The 17151-nt window shown below is 42.9% G+C and overlaps 1 protein-coding gene across 2 annotated transcripts in view; it reads right to left on the bottom strand.

Annotated features, from left to right (window-relative positions):
* Window positions 1-17151, bottom strand: part of LOC120561138 (GDNF family receptor alpha-2-like) — a 79599-nt gene that overhangs the window by 27696 nt on the left and 34752 nt on the right. For both annotated transcript variants that reach the window (XM_039804104.1, XM_039804105.1), the window contains exon 4: window positions 12475-12853. In XM_039804104.1, the coding sequence (XP_039660038.1) occupies window positions 12475-12853 (379 nt within the window). The remainder of the gene's footprint in view (window positions 1-12474; window positions 12854-17151) is intronic.

The raw sequence follows: 17151 nt of genomic DNA, 5'->3' as shown, positions 1-17151 counted from the left end.
CTATGTGATATAGGCGGGCCAGAGGCGAGCTAAACAGATGACGACAGCCCTGCGAAGTCATAGTCATTAGTAAACATTGCAAGATGGCTACGGATGAAGACCAGTTGTTTGAAACGGCTTTGGCCGCTACAGTGAACGAGTTAGACTTGGCTTTTTATCTAAAAGAGGAACAGAAGACGGCGCTCCAATCGTTCTTTTGCAAGAAGGAGTTGTTGCTGTTTTGCCGACCGGAAACGGCAAGAGTTTATTCTACCAGTTAGCTCTGCTGGTAGCTAAGAGTTTATTCTACCAGTTAGCTCCGCTGGTAGCTAAGAGTTTATCCTACGAGTTAGCTCCACTGGTAGCTAAGAGTTTAATCTACCAGTTAGCTCCGCTGGTAGCTAAGAGTTTAATCTACCAGTTAGCTCCGCTGGTAGCTAAGAGTTTATCCTACGAGTTAGCTCCACTGGTAGCTAAGAGTTTAATCTACCAGTTAGCTCCGCTGGTAGCTAAGAGTTTAATCTACCAGTTAGCTCCGCTGGTAGCTAAGAGTTTAATCTACCAGTTAGCTCCGCTGGTAGCTAAGAGTTTAATCTACCAGTTAGCTTCGGCTGGTGCTAAGAGTTTAATCTACCAGTTAGCTCCGCTGGTAGCTAAGAGTTTAATCTACCAGTTAGCTCCACTGGTAGCTAAGAGTTTAATCTACCAGTTAGCTCCGCTGGTAGCTAAGAGTTTAATCTACCAGTTAGCTCCGCTGGTAGCTAAGAGTTTAATCTACCAGTTAGCTCCGCTGGTAGATAAAAGTTTATTCTACCAGTTAGCTCCGCTGGTAGCTAAGCGTATGGGGCTCTGGATACGTCACTCCATGTATTGTTGTGATTGGTCGTAGTGTTATCCAATTGCATGCAGTGAGATTTTTCAAATGCAAGCTTGGTGCCGCCCCTCGAGTTGGGCCATTTTCATTACTCAATGCCAGACCCTTAATCTTTCGGATTTGGGTCTGGATTTCCAGGCTAACCTCTACCCACTATACTACAGCCAACCATAACACACCATCCTTTCTGCTTCCTTCACAAACCAACCTTTATCACTTTTGTTTCACAATTGTTTTGTTGCTGTCTGTTATTTCTGTGTTCCTTTAATTGTACATATACAATACATTTGATGAATTGATTGAAAGAAACTGTCACTGAAACTGAAATCTCTCTCCTTATCTCTCCTCTCCTCTCTCTTTGTTTCCTCTCTTCTCTCTCATCTCTCCTTGTTTCCTCTCATTGTCGCTCCTCTCTTCTCCTCTCCTTGTTTTCTCTTCTCTGCTTGTCTCCTCTCTCTCCTTGTCCCCTTCTTTTTTCTTGTTTCCTCTCCTGTCCTTAATAAAATACAATAAAACACAACAAAACCTGTCAAACAAATCAAAATGTGCTTTCTTAATCAAAAATGAACCACTCTCCATCCTCCCCCACAGAGCATTTAGGATTGTTTTGGATTTTTGTGATTGTGATTCTTCTCTGAAAATAGTCCGATACAGGGACTTTGAAAACCACAATCTCTCCTGTCCTTGTTTCCTCTCTCCTCTCCTCTCCTCTCCTCCCCTCTCCTCTCCTCTCCTCTCCTCTCCTCTCCTCTCCTCTCCCTTTGTCCTTTTGTCACTGTTGTATAAACTGATAGTCATCGCAGTGCACATGTGCAAACTCACGGCAAGGGATATCTGACCCTTGTTCAATCAATAGTACTCAACAGCCTTGTGTGTGTCACTTGATGTTAAATGCCAAAGCAATCACTGAGTCCTGGCAGAGCTGAGATTTCACTATTACTCTCTTTTGGCAGAATTTTCTGCATTGTGCAGCACGGTTCATTACATCATAACAAGTATTATGAAAAGCCTAACAATGCAGCACTGACCTTGTGAGCCGAGTGCTATGAATTTATTTTGATTAAAAGGGCACATGTCAGTTATTTTTTTTCCTTCCACTAAAAGACACTTTTATGATGGGCTACAGTGGCATTCCGCTTCTGCTTTCCCACTTAAAATTTCTGCTGGTGACCCAGAGACAGTCTCTTTGTTGCGCTGGTCGGAGATGATTGTCCATTTTACCGGCAGCTATTTTCTCTTGAATGTGCCTGGACGGAGCCCTCCCTTTTTTGTAAGCACTGTACTCATTGGGATTCCCAGTCAATACTCTAAAAGGGCAATGTGGACAGATGGCATTCAGTCAAAACACAAGGCAGTTTAGCTTAGCTGTCACATAACACACAACCTTTCGCCCCCTTGCTCAGCAGAGACTTGAAACCAACAAAAACTGTCTGGTGACACAACCTCCCCTGCATTCTTAAGCAGCAAATCCAAAGTAGAAAAAAAAACAAGCAACAATCTGAACTTGCATTTTCATCGAATTAACCCACTTTTTCTTCTATTTTGAAACACTTACTTATGCATGATTGCAATGTTCCTTGCTTGGTGACCAGAAAATTGGCTTGCAGGCCTGTGTTTCTTTGACTTTCTCACTTCCTCCCTCGCTTTCTGTCTACACCACCCGCTGCAGATGTCTTACAACCCCCTACTGAATGTTATGTCATTGGGATGAATGCTAAATCAAGCGTGCCACACACAAAACCCAGTCTGTTTGGTAAGGGAGGAGAAGATATTTCAAGGTTATTGAACTCCCTAAATACTCTCTGAACAAGGCAAACAGCCGTCCCCCAAACAAAGTGTACATGTCAAACAAATGGATGAACTCTCCCTGAAAAAGTGTTAGCAGAGTTAGCGGAACGCTTGCAGAACAGTTACGACCGGTAATTAAAGGTCTAATATGTAATATATTTACTGTAATAAATCAAAAAATGACCCCAATAATAATAATTATATACTATAATAATATAGTTATATATATGTCAATGCAGAAAACCTGCGCGCAGTATACCGGAAGTAAACAAGAAGTAGAGGTAAACATGGCGAGACGCAGCACAGCACCACAGTTTTGGAGCGAGGAGGAAACCAATTTCTTTATTAGTGTGGTGAAAACCATGAATATAATGTCTTTTGTTGACGGCAGAAAGTACCGAGATAGTGAGATTTATAAGAAGGGGACCGAAAAGTTATTGCGTCTTAAGGTTGTCCGTAGGCTACGTCCAGACGCTAACCGTGCGTCGCCGTTTACGTCGGGATATCGCCAATTGATTACAAATGCCATGTATACAGGAGTAATTCTCTCTGCTCACGCATGTAAACGGGTTATTCCGAATGTTTCAGAAACCCGAATAGTGACCTTAACCCGACCATAACCCGAAAATTGACAGCTTGTAAACGTAGTCACAGAAACTGAAATTAAGATATTAAGGAAACATGCAAAGTTGAAATACTATCTTTTCTGACAACAATGCTAATGCCAGTATTTTCTATCTACTGTATTGTGTTTTGGCCTGTGTGTTGTTATCATCTGCCCAGTTTGACAGCCAGGCCGGGTTGCCAGATATACTGTACCGGTAAAAACATAAACCCAGCACGCTACAGCTGTAACATTAGTACAGCCATGAAAGCAGCAAACAAACGAACAGGATCAACGGAGATAGATTCTACCCGACCTAAAAAAAAAACCCGGCATGTTTCTAACAGTTGCGTGACCAGAGACATAACAAACCCCAGGTAAATATTGGAGATGTATTTGAAAGATGGAGAAAACTTAGAGCCCAAAAGGACGCCGAGTTGGCAAATTTCCTGTAATTATAAGCCGATGAAGTGTGTCATATACTGGCAGCAGCTTCGCCAGTAAACTACTTTACTAGTTTATTTACAGTAAGCATACTGTTTTTACATTGTAAGGTATTTTACTGTAAATAGACATACAGTTCTTACTGTATTATTTGTATTCACAGTAATATACTGGCTGCAGTGTAATTCCCGCCTTTTCCTTTATTTTCCCAAGATGCATTGCTATTAACAGGTAATACCTGTAATCTGTAACATGCGCAGATAGTGCTGTGATATTATAATTATTTTTTTAAAGATAATATTTTGGGCATTATACAGTCCTTCCAGAAAAATGCGAGTTTTTTTGTGATTGTTGCGGGCATTAATCCTTGATTATGCGGCACGTTTTCTTAAAAAATGCGATGGAATATGCGGGATATTTATGCAATTTTATGCGATGAAATTGCGGGAACTTGCAAAAACTGTGGTTTGATGAAAAAGAGAAAAAAAAAACTGATTCCCCCAACACCCTGCTCTTCGATGACGTTCACGTCGCGTAACTACGTCACTTCATAACGTTCCAATGGCAACAGGGGAAAATGGCTGCTCTTGTGTGAAGTGTAGGAAAAAAAGCGACCGATTCTACTCTGGCTCAAAAAGTCAGAGTCTTTTAAGAACCACCGGTCACTTCTCAAAGTTTCCCCTTTACTTATTGTGTTCGTTGAAAGGCAGACCAAGAAATGAATACTCAGGATTCGTTCAGTTAAACTATAACAATCTTTAGTAAAATGATATTGCAAACAGATCTTTCATATGCATATGGATCAGCCGCTCCTTCGAGACTTTCTCTCCCTAACCACCAACAAAGTCTTTCCGGGTCTGACACCGGACCTTCCTTTTCCCTATTCTTTTATTCATCTTCAGGTTCCTCCTTCCGCTATTGCGTGTGGGCCGCCAATTGGTTGGATATCACTCAGACTTTCTGTCTCCGAGAAGATAGAGCAGTTGCGCGCTAGAGATTGTCTGTTCCTTTAAGAGATTTTATTAGGTGCATTCTGTTCCAATTGTTTATTAAACAAATGAGGAGCACTTTTGCTCCACTAAATTTGAACCCGTCTTATCTTACACATGCCAGACAGGAGGAGACAGCGAGGCCATCCCAGGCTACAGGACATTCTTATTCTAAACCCAATATATTTCTACACCCTCTTTTTCCACAGCAACACGCTGTGGACCATAATCCTAATATTGGTAAAACAAAATAATGGGATCCCTCTTTCGAGACCTACATACGACTTACTGGCAATTTAGCAATCAGTAATAAGCAATCAAAAGTTAACTGTGATAGTAGATATCATGTCAGAGCGGTGTGGTGCGTGGGTCTTATATGTAGATTTTAGCTCCTAATGTAAGCTGCACAATCCATTGCTCTTTCTATGACTATACCAATGGTTACAATATATTTCTACAGAAGTAAACGCAACATTTTTCAACTTTCTGCTAAGATATATGTGACTTTTTTGCAACAAAAATGCGGGGATTATGAAATCATGCAAGCCCTGCATATTTTGCGCGGAAATCTGCAATTTATGCGGCTAAAGTGCGGCGTATTTGAAAAAATGCGGCCCCTGCATAAATATGCAGACTTTGGCTGATTATGCATTGAATTGAAGGTGGAGAGAGAGGGAGAATGACATTCAGCAAAGGGCCGCATGTCGAAGTCGAACCCGTGGCGGCTGCGTCGAGGAGTAAACCTCTATATATGGGCGTGCGCTCTACCAGGTGAGCTACCCAGGATATATTGTCATTCACAGCATGATCCTGTGTAACATTAAAACAGTGGTTTACAGTGTACATGCTATCAGTGAGACTCCTGACTTTAAGTGCAAAGAGAAGTTCAGAGTAAGAATGATGAAGCGTGAAAGAGCAGGCCCTAATTGATACATTCAAAACCACCCATCGACCATTCTGTAGATAAGGCTGAAGTCCTATTGATAATGTTTGCTTTAATAATAGATACGGTACCGTTGATGGAAGACATTGTGAAGGAAAGTAATGACTGCAGTTTTCCGCTATACCCTAACCTATGCATATGTTCCCTAAGAGATTACGGTTAGGAAAGTAAATGGGTATATACTAATCCATGTATTGGAATTAAATGCGCAGTTCTTTCTTTCCAACTCCTGCCCCATCCCTCTCACAACTTGTCTTCATCTCTCTCTCTCTCTCTTACTTTCCTCTTACCCCGTTTGCCACTCTCATGTGTAGCCAGTGAGCTGAGCACGTCTCCCCTAAGGTCTGATTAGAGCCGCGGCACACTGCAGCAAACTGTACTATGTGTGAGGGAAAGGTCACCAATTAACACATGCTTCGCTTGTAAAACCAGAGCTTTGCGCTATCAGAAAAGAGACTTCACTTCAACAACTTGTATTGGAACCAATGTGTGTGACCGCCGTCGCTACGTCAAGAGCTTAGCGCCGCCGCCCAAGATGACTGTGATTGGTTTAAAGAAATGAGATAGGTCTGGCAATGCGAGACTATGTATGCATCAGTGTAATCATGTACTTCACTTTAGTTAACACAAACAATGATAACTAAAGATACTGCATAGACTTTTATAGCTTACAATGAGTCCTTACTACAGTTGACTGTAGAGGCGTGAACATGGGTTTTAGTCTATATTTGCTGGATGTCACTCATTTAGGCCGGATGTCTGTAACCTTCCGCTTTCTTTGTGTTGGTGTTCTAAACTCCGGTGGATTTATGATGACTATGGTTAACTGCTCCTCAGATCTCTGCAGGGTAATTCCAGACAGCTAGCTAGACTATCTGTCTAATCTGAGTTTTCTCTTGCACGCCTAAAACAAAGTACACATGTTCCACCAAAACAGGTTCTTCCCGAGGCAGAGGTACTGTTTTGCAGACGTACCGTGGCTCCATCCGCCGCCCAAAACGATTGTGATTGGTTAAAAGAAATGCCAATAAACCAGAGCATGTTTTTCTCCCCTCCTGGAATGTTGTGTGGACTAGCCAGACCCTCCTCCGCAGCGCTGTGGAGGAAGGTCTGGCAATGCGAGAATAATAGGGTACAGGAGGTGAGTATTTGTAGTGTTAATGTGTTATAAGTCTATATATAGTTTATAACTATTGTTATTATAACTAACCCTAACCCCTGACTAAAAGGCACTTGAACTTATAAATCATTATAAGATTTATAATGTTTATGACGGTTGATACACTGCATCAGCAACATATATGTGAGATTATGAGTGCAGTCATGATCTTATTATGAATGCATTATACTGTAATTCACTTTGAATGCCCTCATAATGCACTAGAGAATCAAAATAATTAGGCATATAGTTGTGGTAAATGCCTTGTTCACACATACAGATTCAGAGTAGGCTGTCTGTTTCCTCTCATGAGTCTATAGCTCCAGGCATATTGGGGTTGAGCATGAAATTTACATACTCAGCCCCGATGATGCAGTTATATCTCGATTCATTTCCTGGAAAATCCGTTTCCACACAGTCAAGTCTTGGTTGCTCATTAAAGTTACAGCGCATCACAGAACTGACCGAATGTGCGAACGCGAGGTTCACAGAAGGGTGAGGGGCCAAGGAATACACCGAAGGGTCCACACAAAAACAAGAGCACAAAAGTGTATATGTGTGTGAGTGAATGTGTGTGAGAGAGGGAGAGAGAAAGAGATGATAAAAGTGCAAGAACAATCCTGATTTATTTCAGCTTCGTCTCAGAAGCCACAGAGTAATGCCATCTGGGCCAGTCAGTCTCCCTACACCGTTCCCCCTCAGTGGAGCCTTGAGTTGTCAGAAACAACAGAGCGGACCGTTCATTTAGGGCAGCGCGCGTGTGTGTATGTGTGTGTGAAAGAGAGAAAAGGTGTAGTACACTGTGAGTTTTCTGTGAGAAAAAAGCGGCCTGGTACAGAACGTCTCCCAAACTGGGTCAGGATACCTGTACAATGATCGATTGTCTCTCGGCTCTCCACTTTGATAACCAGTGGGCAAAGAACTCAATCAAAGAGCACCCAGTGAGCCTGCAGACCAGGGGATATTAATCAAAGTGTTGCATTGATCCTCCGACAATCAATAGAGTACACATTTACAACTCACTGCTCTTTGGGTCAGGCTTCATTGGGCTTGTGTTGCATGAACTGACATGGAGTGGATAGGGAGTGTATCCACTTGCATACATTCTCACACTAACCAAAACAGCACATCCAAATATAGCCTATTGTCACTCTGTGGATGCAGCAGTCCCAAATGAATAGATGTTGGATCCATTGAAAGGATGGTGAGAACACAGAGAGGAGAAGCTGAGAAGAGAGGGAACTAGCAGAACAGTAACAAACTCAGGTTTATTGTCTGACGTACAGTATGCCTGTTCTTTTTTCTCTGTTTGTTCAGGATTATAGAAGGAAATCATGTAATAACTGCAGCAGAAGTACAACCAGGTGCACGAAATAAGAGCTGCTCCACTTAATGCTTGTTCTCTGTCCATCTACAGTACAGTCCCTAGATCTCCAGAGTGTGTCAGCGATTGTCTCCACAGAGACCAGGGAGAGAATGAAAACTTCCAGTGAAATATGCCACCTAAGCCCAAGCCAAAATTATATATTTGAAATCCTTTCAAATATGTATTTTCTGTTTGATTTAGCTCTGGGCTCCACCTGGAACAATCTGAACAGTGTCCAAAGTTGAAAACCGCAGCCAATCTGGCATCCAATGTGCTCCAGGTAAAACTCCCAAAAAAGAAATGTATTTTTTTTTTCTGGTGTAAAGCGAGGAACTGCTGGCATTTCAAAGTCTAAAATAAATAATAAAATAGTTGCGTATACATTTTTAAATCCGTTTTGACTCGGCTGTGTTTTGAGCCGTGACCCTTTGATGATCTGAGTACAGTATGTAGTGGGGAGAGAAGATTGTCTTTGGGATGGCCTGCAGAGTCTGCTGCAGAGATCCATAGATGTGTGACCAAACCGCTGACCTCCAACCCACTTGCAGTAGCTTTACGGCGCGGATCGATTCTACGAACCTCCACCCTCCTCTTTTCCTTCTCACTTTCTCTCTCTCTCTCTTTCTCATTATCACTCCTTCCCTCTCTTGCTCCTGCCTTTCCCTCCTCCACTCTCTCTCAATCGGTTCCTTGTGTTAAAATGAAATAGGCTTGGGCTAGCTGTGTATCCTGTTTGGAGTCAGACAGGCGTCCCCCGGGGAGACAGGCCTGTCGTTGAATGATCTTCCTCTGCTTTTATCAACACATCTCTGTGAGGGGGGAACAGAGCCAAGGAAAGTTTCCTCTGGTGTTGCACTCAAGTGCGCTCTGACTGACTTCTGTGTTTAAAGAGTTTTGGGAGGACTCGGGTTGTTCAATTGCGTTTATCACCAAGGTTGCACAAAACAAACTCTAATCTGTTGACTTTGTCTCCATTAGCAAGAGAAATACGTTTTAAATTCAATTTCCTTGTACAACATAGTGAAAGTGCAGAACAAATTAAGAACATAACATGTTGTTCAGTGCAGTGGTTCCCAACCTTGTTGGTCTGAGGCACCCCCACAGCCCTGTCAAATGAACCCACGTACCCCGTCATCGCTTTCCAATGTATGTTCCAAATGTGTAACACTTTTGGAAATTATACGAGTGCATTATATAAGTGGATATTTTTATTTTTTCCACACACAACTGTCAATGTTAAGGTTAGTTTGGTCAGCAATCATACTACTACCAGCCTTCTATGCTGCTACTACTTGGAGTGAAGCTGGATGTATAAACCATTTATCCATTAACGGTACTTTTCGCTAACCCGTTCTTAACCCTCTGAGGTCTAAGAGCATTTTCACACATCTTCTTAAATCTACCTTTTTAAAGTATTTGCATATAACTCATCCCCATGTGTTTCATATCAAAATGTTCAGAACAAACTCAGCTTTCGGTACAGTGACACCCACATTTTTCCTAGAGCAATGTGTAAAGAGATAAAGCTGAAACGTTGATGTCGGCTTTTTGAAAGTCCTCAAATCTCTTAACTTATGCTGTGTTGTACGAATTGTTTGGGTGCTTGAAATGAGTTTACCCAAGTCTTAGGTTATATTAAAATAGTAAATAAATGTCTGAGATGAAATTTTGTAATATCGCTTTTTGAGTAGGAGTTTTGTCAAGCATTGTTTGGACGTGCGTCTTTCATCCTCAGAGGGTTAATTACTTTTAGGTAATTATCTTTGAAATGGTTTAGCAGTGTTTCCTTTATGTTGATTTTGTAGTGGCAGCTCGCCATGGAAAAATGTCTGCCGCCACATTATCAGAAATAGGGCAGATGCACAATGTAGTCACGGTTGCCTTTTAAATTATCCTGCCAACGTAATGCAAACATAATGGTTGTTGTTTGGACAGACCTGCCCCAACTGCTAAAATAAATCCTAAAGGAAACACTGGGTTTAGTCATTACTTTTGGCTACCTGTTTAAATGTCTGTGCTCGCTTGCTGACTAGTTTTCACACACGTTTACATCACTGCAACACGTAGTGTTCAGGTTTTAAAGTTGACTTCATGCTAATTTGTGGATATATTTGAGCTACTTTCCAATTTTTCCCTGGCAACTGCAGAATACCCCCTGGGGAACAAGTACCCCTGGTTGGGAATCACTGGGTTAGGGAGATATTTGATAAATTATCAGATAAGATGTTTACAAGGTCTTCCAGGACATAGAACTGTCCTGTGAGGATGCCTGACATCATGTAATGGATAGAGGACATGGAGACGGATAGAGGACACTTTAGGAGTATCTCACAGGCTGGCTGTCCTTGTGGACACCTCAAGGCAGGATAAAATCACCAACCAGAGAACATTGTCAGCCCAGCACTGACCAATGACATCTCCGTTTAATTGAATCGTAGTGACATTCTCTTGCATGGCAGCACTTATTCACAGCAGGAGAATGCGCCACCCTAACGGCAGATTATTAGAGTCACATTCAAGCTTAAAGTGGTTGTGTTTGAGTGTGTGTGTGTGTGTGTGTGTGACTGCCGAATGGTTGTTGGTCTGTTGGTGCGCAGGCCAGCGTGTGTCCGTACTGTATGAGTGTGTGAGCGCTGATCGAGCTGTTGACCTCAGCGGTGCATTACCCAGCCACAGATAATGAGCTTAAACGTTCTATTTCATCTTTCTCAATAAGCAGATGAACAGCAGACACCTGAAGGCCTTGAGGTCAAGGATAGCAACTCAGCCTGAAAACAGATTACACAATGCAGGCAAGCAGGTAATTATCAAGACAATCGTAAATCGGAGAGGAGGCCATAGAGTTCCTCTACTTGAGCAGCGTGGTAGTTGGATTTAGTGTCGGTGGAGAGGAATTGAGTTTTCGCCATTAACGCTGAGCCTCGAAGGCTGCTAAACTCTATAGAAACGTGATAAATGTGACCAACTGTAGATGCTCTTCCCGCAAGGAGTTGTTGTGCATAGGTAGCAAGATTATTTTGAATTTCATGTGACTGTAAATCATTCCTACTTCTTACAGAATCAAATGATCCTGGCCTTGTTATTCAAAAGAGTCATACAAAAGTGACATGAAATGTTTTCACACATAGATGCTAGTGCTTTTTAGGACTATTATGCATATTGCGCAACATATTATTATTAATTTTAGCGCTCAAAAAATTAGTTTCAAAGTCATTTTTGCGATGTATTGGTTGTTTTGTGCCGCACAAACCTAAACAAACTAATTCCAAACCTGTCACATTTAATGCAAACATTGACAATAATTTTAAGTACTTTTCTGACGGAAGCGACTGGTTTCTAATTTTCAGGCAATTACTGCAACTAATGAACCAGGGAAGGTGCCATCATCTCCCATGACTTCTGAGGTTGGACAGCTACTTGGAATATCAAACCCACAAAGTGTGCCACTGATTGTCACTGAACTGTATCAGCTGACTAATCATCTGTCACACTCTTGACATGAAAAAGTAGCCAAAAGTTTCCCCTTCTCATAATTCACACATCATGGGTATTATTTTTAGTAGGGAGCGTTCAAGGGTCAAACACTTGGTTGAACTCCATTAGGCTCACAAATGAGCTTTTAAATGCTTAGAATTAGTCAAATGTCCCACATTCTTTATGCTATTAGACTGATGAACGCAGAGCATGGATGTGTAGCCTATTGATGGCCGGACACAGCACATGGTTCTGGGGTAAAAAGATCTTGACAGCTGATTTGGCTGATAGTACAACCGCTGTGTTTCTCCTGCTCCCAGCAGCACTAACACAAGGAAACATGTCACGGCTGGGTAGGTGTGAATTGAATCCGGCCGCTTGAATCCAATAGAGGCCCCATGGAGCCAACGTGATCCACTAATGTTTTGTTCAGCTTAATTGAGCGTTGTCCCTTCAACTTAGCCTCACATCTTTATTTCGCATCTAATAGCCACAGCTTCACCCGAAAGTCTAATTACTTCACTGGCAAAGTTACAGCAGAGAAATATACAACTTTAGGATGCCATGGGAGGGAGGAAATTGGCGTCAAACATGAACACTCTCTCTCTCTCTCTCACACGCACAAATTAAATTTTCTCATTTCCCATAAATATAAGAGGTTGTTAATGAATCTTCAGATGTGTTTGGCTGTAGCTCCTCTCATACGCACAGCACTAAAATCTGTCCATTGATCTAGCAAAACAAAATGCACTTACTAACACACACAGACATGCATTCGCATTAAATGAATGTCTGCCCTGGCAGCTCTCAGACGCCACACATACAGAACTCCCTGCTATTTCCCTTCCTTTCACCTGCAGAGAGAGTCCTGGCGGCAGACCCTCCGCAGCTCCAGACAGTTGGGTTTCTCCTTATCTTTATAGGAGCAATCAGGCACGATTGTCTGCCTGCGTCGTTCGGCGCAGCCCACACTCTGACAGGGGCAGAAGAGCAGCCGGTGGCTGAACTCAGGGGGCACACGGTCCAGGAACAACCTTAGCGCTTTGTGGCAGCGCTTCTTGCTGCACGCTTCACCCTTGTTGGGGTCCTCCTTGCTGCAGGTAGCGATGTAGGCGGAGCGTTGCCTCTTGCAGCTGCTGTTGAGGTTGCAGGCTTTGGCCGCATCAAGACAGGGGTTGCAGTGTTTCTCGGCGTCGAGACACTGGAAACCTTTTGGGGCCACGGTGAGCATCCCTGACAGTGAATACAAAGAAGAGAGAAAACTGAGTGCCTTTAGTGAACGGAAAGGGAAAAACAGATGTACATACATGTATTTCCAAAGAGGGATGAATAGTTTGAATTTATAATGCTATCCTGTTTTTCAGCAAACACAACCTGGCTCAAATACAATAACAACAGAAGGATGAACATCTTTCCATTGATCCTCTGACTCAACATCATCAATCTGATATAGTTTACAGTCGGCTCAGCTGCAAAGTACGATCAACAAATAAAACAATAATCCTCGCGACTCTAACCTGTCGGGGGAGTTCATTGCAAATGTTGGACTTGAACGCTGAAGGAGGCTCTTCAATAGCATCCACCAGTAAGCCACTGGAGGGATGCCTGCAGCTAGCCCACATCCACTCTTACTGAATTATTGATTCAGTGTGTTTCAGACCTTGAGTGAAATATGAATGAATTAAGTGATGATTCCAAATTGGATGATAATAAATGATTCATTTCCAGGTAATACTATGATGTGTGATAATAATATAAGTACATTTTTGAGTTGTCGTTGCAAATTACCTCACTGTTATACATGACGGAAGTAAAACAAGATGAAACAAGATATTTTAATTTGTTTCATGGAACTAATGTAAAGCAAACAGGAGTCATTGGTAAAATATATACAAGAACGCTTATTGATTTTGTCACATGGCCAATGGGAAATAACACTAAATACTGTAACATCTGTCCAAAATATGCTAAGCTCAAGGACTCGGCGAAAAATTGTGACTACCAGTGCAGATGCCGACGCAAAAATCACCCTTTGCGTCTGTATGGAACGCAACGGGCAGTGCAGCAGCTGGACCGCGGCGCTGTAAGATGACGTAGTATTAGGAGCGACAACAGTAGCGAGTAGTAGGCTATGTAAGACCGAAAATCCACATAAGGAGGAAAACAAAACAGGACTTTCACCCAGGAGATCGGGGTTTGTGTTGTCACTGAAATGTACATTTTGTAACCCCACCCATGATCTTTTTCTAAACCCGTTTTTCTAAAACGTTCTTGTCAGTTACCCCTATTTTCCACCACGCGCATCTGCACTGCGTTCCGGAGGAACCACAACCCCCGCGAGCAATCGCGGCCATTCATGTCAATGCTTGATATTCCACCACCCACGTTGCGGCGCGTCCCGGAAGCGTGCGTGAAGCGGCTCTCTGCTCCGCTAAAGATATGCGGCAGGTCTATTTCGGACAGCCCGGCAGGAAGGGAAACAGCGAGAGTATCCGGTCGATTTACCAAACCATGGACGACGAGAGATTCATCTTGGAGGTGGGAAAACATAATAGACATTACAAACTCTTTTTATAAGGAAAACGCCAGGAAAGAGAAGAGAGGCATGAAGTCTAATTGACCTTTTTCACAGCAGACATGTTGACATGTCATAGTAGGAAAAAGCACAGGTGTAGTCAAAACCATTACTGATGGCTGCATTCCACTTAGGAGAGGTCCTGGTATTGTGCATGCTGACTCACTGAAATAGCTTACTGGGACACTTGATGGAACTGAGCCATTGTTAAGGTTATCAATTTCAGCTGTGCTTTTCCTACTATGACAAGTCAAAATGTCTGCCGTGAAAAAGGTCCATTGCAGGAGTGCTTGGAGTGGAAAGAAGATGCTAGCTAAATTAACACGTGATTAATCTGTAAAGTACTTGTAGAGATAATAAAATCTGTGAGTCGGGCAGGCAAGACGCTCCACTTCTGAGAAGCTCCCGGTGTGGTATGGCGCGTGGCGGAGGATAGAACGCAACCGGAACGCAGCCGGAACGCAGCACAGACGCACTTAGTGGAAAATCCGGCTTAAAAAACTTTTTTTTATCCCCACCCACGATCTTTCCCTAACCCTAGCTAAGTGGTGTTCCCCAGCACGTGGAAATACACGCCAAATTGGCCCTGCCTCAGAGCGTCAAATAGTGACTCCAAGAGTCCCGACCAAGCGCGTGGAAAAATGATGGCAATGTAAAGTCGACTAACGCCAAAGGCACCTGAAAAAAACGTCAATTTCTTTACGCGCTGGGAGTGAGAATGTGTCGCTGTAACAAACGGCGTGCTGTATAAGCCACTTATTGGATGGTTCAAGTACAAGATTAACTTCCCCTAATATTTCTTTTCAGTGTAATCACAAACTGAAACATTGCAATTACCCATCAGGCTGCACATCATATTTGTGAAGACACAGTTAAGTCATAAGGTGTGTCTGAGTGGAGATACTGAATATACCACAGTGGCAGTAAAAATAAATAAATAAAAAATAAACCTTTCCCTGAGGTAATAAAGCAGGATCATGTTCACTTGTGGCACCCCTCTCTTGTATTCAGGCTATATTAGAGAAGTTAACCTCCCTCCCCTGTAGATAATGATATTTCAGAGGTCGTAACGGTATGGTGACTCCCAGAGAGATTCATCTCTTATTCAACAGAACCAATCTCCCTCTGTGTCTATCAGACAGCCCAGAGCAGGAAGAAGGCCATTTGTTTTAGAGGGGTGTGCCAGAGATGCTGTGGTGATTCCAAGTAGTGCATCTCCCGTTATCAATCCTAGAAATAGGGGATACATATAACACATCTCAACACAACGGGAGGGGGGGGGGAATAAGCAAACCTCCAAAATTAATGGTTTTGTGCAGTTTCTGATCACGTCAGATAAAACGGAACTCACTGCCACTGAAGACTAGCAGAAGTAGAATATTGGTACTGGGGAACAGCACACTTAAACTAGCTTCCTGTTAACCAGGGCTTTCATTTAGATTTCATCAAGGTTGAATGTAGGCGCTCTGATAAACAGGCAGGGTGCTGTGAGACATGTCTGAGTTCAACACACGTAGGTGTTCAAAATAGTGCTGCCTTTTTCAGTTGTTATTCGCGGGCCACCGGGGAGACCCTTTCCATCCTTGTTTGAGTAATAAGAGTATTAGCTTTCATGACTCTTATTGGAATAAGACATCATTGTATCGTCTATTGAAACTTGTTTATCCTTGCACTCTCTGTGGGCAGCGGATAAATGATCTACAGCAGATGTCTGGCAGCATAGCAAACTCAGTCATGTTTGTGTAAAGGACTAAAGAAAGACGACAGAATTGTGCTTCGAGCACATCTCAGATTCACTTATTCAACAGAATCAAACCTGGTATGGTATCGAGCATGATATAAGACCTTTTAAAGGTCCCATATCATGCTCATTTTCAGGTTCATAGTTTGGGGTTTTGCTGGAACATGTTTACATGCTTTAATGTTTAAAACACTTTATTTTCCACATACTGTCTGTCTGAATATACATGTATTCGCTCTCTGTCTGAAACGCTCCTGTCTCTTTAAGCCCCCCTCCTGAAAAAGCCCAGTCTGCTCTCATTGGTCAGCGTATCCGGGTCTTCCACATCTATGCTCTCTGCGTCTGTACACCGCCATTGCAGCCGGGGAATGACTGTAACGACACTGTAGCAGCACTTTCTACCTACATATAGTATAGTTGTGACATCACAAGCGTGCGGAAGTCCTGACTGCTCGTTTAAAGGCTCAGTTTCTGAATACAGGCTGTGTGCATTTCTCTGTGGATTGAGCATTTTGATAATTTCACAGTATTTATAGAATACCTCGACCGGCTTTATAATAAAAAAAGACATGGGCACATCACGCTTTGCAACATAGGGACTTTTAAAGGCAGGATGTGAGACAATTAGTCGATGTCGCCCAGGGGGAGCAGCTTGGTTCATCTGTGATTACTATGAGAAAAGAGAGCCGACTTTGGCACTGGGCATGAAGAGGCCCCAGCAGGGCCAAAGTTTTACTAAAGTGGGCCAAGTTTTGCTGAAGAGGGCCTGAAGGGGGGCAGTACGGTCCAGCTGGAGGTGAAGTTAGCGGGGCGGCTGTCCAGTGGTTCAGGCTGCATAACATTGATGGATTGCAGCTCCTAAATCTCCACTGGCCATCTGTAGGCTCTAATGTGGGGCACTGGGGGGTCCAGGATGAAAAGAAAATAGGAGAAAGAAGAACTACTCAGATTTATCCGACCAAGCGGGGCTGAAGCTGCTTCTGAGGCTGCAGCGAACGGGTTTTTACTACCTCTGATTGGGGAGCTGAGATTGAATTGGTTGCTTAACCCAAAAAGATGTCCTGGGGCAAACATAAGACACAAAGCCCACTTGATGGCTGTGACTTGCTTACACACAAACAAGATGATGGCAAGAGCGGGTGAAGAAGAGGAAGGAAGCAAAGAAATGGAGATGGGAGGGGAAAGGTGCAGTATTGCGTTACAGAGTTATAATTG

Source organism: Perca fluviatilis, chromosome 6 (assembly GCF_010015445.1).
Source record: "Perca fluviatilis chromosome 6, GENO_Pfluv_1.0, whole genome shotgun sequence".
Lineage (NCBI taxonomy): Eukaryota > Metazoa > Chordata > Actinopteri > Perciformes > Percidae > Perca > Perca fluviatilis.
This window is presented reverse-complemented; position numbering and strand designations above follow the sequence as displayed.